Raw genomic sequence first — 3,354 nt, 5'->3', positions numbered from 1 at the left:
TGAGACTGGCGTATTTGAACACCCTCAAATACTGCCAGACTCGAACCCGCCAACCCGAGCTAGTCATACGTTCCCTCCTTCATCAGCTTAAATTAAATGTAAATATTTCCTGCCTTTATTTTGATTTAGGCATTAGTATAACCGTATTGTCAACGGGAGGGGGGAGCGAGAGAGATCTAGATTGTATATCCCTACACTGCATGGTGGGACGATTCCGGCACATAATACATATTTCACCGTAACTATAGTTACGCAAGATAAAGTGAACCTTTATGAGTGATGGGACGAAAGATTGTAACATCTGTGTATGTAAGCGAGCATTTTTTATATTTCATAAGGTTGGCAGCTCAAGTGGAAGCAAATATTTGAAAGTCCTCCAGAGCGGGAGGGAGTTCATTATTCGCGCTAAAAATCACACGCAATAATAGCACGTAATTGTATTCTTGTGCAAATAAGAAAAATCATACTGTTACTGGTAAGTCTTCTGCTCATACTCAAATACACTAAAAAGCATTTTGATATTTGGTGTAGATTTATTTTAGAAAAATAAATATGTGACTAATTCGTCCCATTATGCAGTCTGTTCATGTGGTGGTATGATAACCTCAAACATGGAATGGCATATGCTGCTTACCTACTTTATTGCATTTTATGTGCGTAAATGTCAACAAATATATTAATTCCGTTTTGAATAATATTTTAGGTGAGAAACGTGATAGAAAATGTCATTCTTGAGAGAGAAGGAGATATTGCAGGCACTTGCATTGTCGGATGAAAGTGAAGACGAGAGTGAGCCTGGAGACTCAGATGATGAAACATTTACATTGCCGACGTTCTACTTGGATAAACCTGATGACCAGAGGAAATCAGCATCAACTACAGTACCGGATTCTCATCCTACTGAACAAGACCTCCAGATGCCAAGTACTAGTACTGTGAATATGTTGATCGCATCCATGGTAACAGCAGCAGGACAAAAACCAAACAATACTTCTCAACCCATGAAATATAAAAATGTGCAGTGGAAAAAAGGTTCATTGTCAGTTTCTGCTGATGAAATCTCGTTTTTAGGTTCAGAGAAGCTTCCAGATAACATTTTGGCGTTATCTTCTCCACTACAATTTTTTAAATACTTTTTCAGTGATAATTTGCTTGAAAAAATTTGTGAAGAAAGTTGCCGCTATAGTGTACAGAAGACACCAGAAAAACCAATTATATTATCCCCAAATGAACTGCAGAAATTTATTGGAGTTTCTGTTTTGATGTCAATTGTGCACTTGCCTAATGTAAGAAGTTACTGGAAGGAGACCATAGGTAGCAGTATTGTAAAAGAAACTATGCCAGTAAATGTGTTTGAGACAATCCGACGGTACTTACACTTCAATGATTCATTGTTAGCTGTACCAGCAGGCGAGCCAGGGCATGGCCGACTATATAAACTTCGTCCAGTTATCGATTCCCTCAATGAAAAATTTAGGAGCATACCTCTTGAAGAATCATTGTCTGTGGATGAACAGCTTTGTCCAACAAAAGGTCGTTCATATCTCAAACAATTCCTGCCGATGAAGCCGCGAAAGTGGGGTTATAAACTATTTGTGCTTAGTGGAGTGTCAGGATTTGCGTATAACGTGGAAATATATACAGGACAAGAGAATCGTGAGGACTGTAGGCCAGCTGGGGAACCAGATCTTGGGGCAAGTGCTAATGTTGTAGTACGTTTGTGCCGAATTGTTCCTTGTGATGTTCACCATAAGATTTACTTTGACAATTATTATACCACATTACCCCTTATGGTTTTTATGAAAAACCGAGGTATTTACTGTCTTGGAACCCTACGAAGGAACCGCGTACCTGGACTGAAATTACAGAGTGAAAGTGATATGAAGAAAAATCCCAGAGGTACATGTGAAGAGTGTGTTGCTAAAGTTGATTCTGTTGATGTGTCTGCAGTAGCATGGAAGGACAACAAAGTTGTAACACTGATGTCCACATTTGTAGGCTCAGAACCAACCAAAAAAGTCAAAAGATTTGATAGGAAAGAAAGAAAAACAATCCAGGTAGACTGCCCAAAAATTGTCATTGTGTACAATCTACATATGGGAGGAGTCGACCTATTGGACTCAATCATGGCACGTTACAGAATCATAATGAGAACTAAGAAATGGTACATCAAACTCTTCTACCATTTCCTAGATGTCACAATTGTGAATGCCTGGATTTTGCATCGACGAGTTGCTGCCCAGCTGGGTATCCAAAATACCATGACACTGGCTGCATTCCGGGAAGATTTAGCCCTTTCACTCTGTCAAGTGGGGTTGTCAATCACCCCAAAACGAGGACGGCCAAGTTTTGAAGTAGAAGGAGACCTCGTAAAGAAGAGGAAGAAGTCCTCAGCAGCAGTTTACCCTCCACAACCAGTCCGTCAAGATCGCTTGGAACACTGGCCAATTCACAAAGACACTCGACAACGGTGCAAATTTCCCTCATGCAAGGGAAAAACCCTTATATTTTGCGAAAAGTGTGATGTAACATTGTGCATTACAAACAAAAAGAACTGTTTCAAGGACTTTCACCTCAAGTGAGCAACCTGAAAATGGGAAGTGCACCTTCAAAGCAAATATGTCGTCAGTGCATGGTGGGACTAATTAGGCACATGTTAGTTTTCATGCAGTAAATCTCCCAAAATCATATTAAGAATTTTTTAACTATTTTTCCCTTACTCTGTATTAGATTAAACATGTCTAGAATTAAAATAAAGAGAAAATAAAAAATCATGCAGTGTAGGGATATTTTATTGCAATTTCCATAAGTTCAAGGACTTACCACGTAGGACCTATACATCCTTCCTTTGGCTTGGATGTTTTTTATTCTTCTTCTCTCTTCAATAAGCAGTAGGGGACAGGAGGGTCATTTTAAACACATTTTGAACTTACACCTTGGTGTATCTCAAGCTTACCACATTAGGGGAGCCCAGGAATTCTCCAGGGGCACTAATGAGTCAAACAAAATTACCAGAATTTTTAAATATATTGGCCTAAGTCACACTGATAGAGGACATGTTGTAAGGCAAGAATGGGATAGGAAAGAGGGCTAATACTAAAATGAAAGGAAGCGCTCTTTGCCTTAATAAGGGTACAGCCACAGAATTAGCCTAAAGTGGAAACGAGGGAACCAAGGAAAAAACAAATATAACTTCAGATCTACCGACTGAGGGGTTGGAATCCACCACCTCCTGAAAGCAAGCTCACAGAAGTGTAATCGAACTGCACAGCCAATTCACTCAGTTTCTTGTGAAGCGCAATACCACATGGGCTTACTCTCTCCCAAGTTACACAGTTTCGATTTATACCAGTT

General features: G+C 39.6%; 1 protein-coding gene across 1 annotated transcript; it reads left to right on the top strand.

The window, feature by feature from the left end:
• The first annotated feature begins 400 nt into the window (after positions 1 to 400).
• On the top strand, positions 401 to 2,675 carry LOC137503080 (piggyBac transposable element-derived protein 3-like). Its single transcript, XM_068230520.1, has 2 exons — positions 401 to 475; positions 704 to 2,675. Exon 2 carries the CDS (start codon positions 723 to 725, stop codon positions 2,580 to 2,582), a length of 1,860 nt encoding a protein of 619 aa, XP_068086621.1. The 5' UTR covers positions 401 to 475; positions 704 to 722; the 3' UTR covers positions 2,583 to 2,675.
• Positions 2,676 to 3,354: the final 679 nt, after the last annotated feature.

Source organism: Anabrus simplex, chromosome X (genome assembly GCF_040414725.1).
Source record: "Anabrus simplex isolate iqAnaSimp1 chromosome X, ASM4041472v1, whole genome shotgun sequence".
In the NCBI taxonomy this organism is placed as follows: domain Eukaryota; kingdom Metazoa; phylum Arthropoda; class Insecta; order Orthoptera; family Tettigoniidae; genus Anabrus; species Anabrus simplex.
Note: the sequence above shows the minus strand (reverse complement) of the source record. Positions and strands in the feature narration are given on the sequence as shown.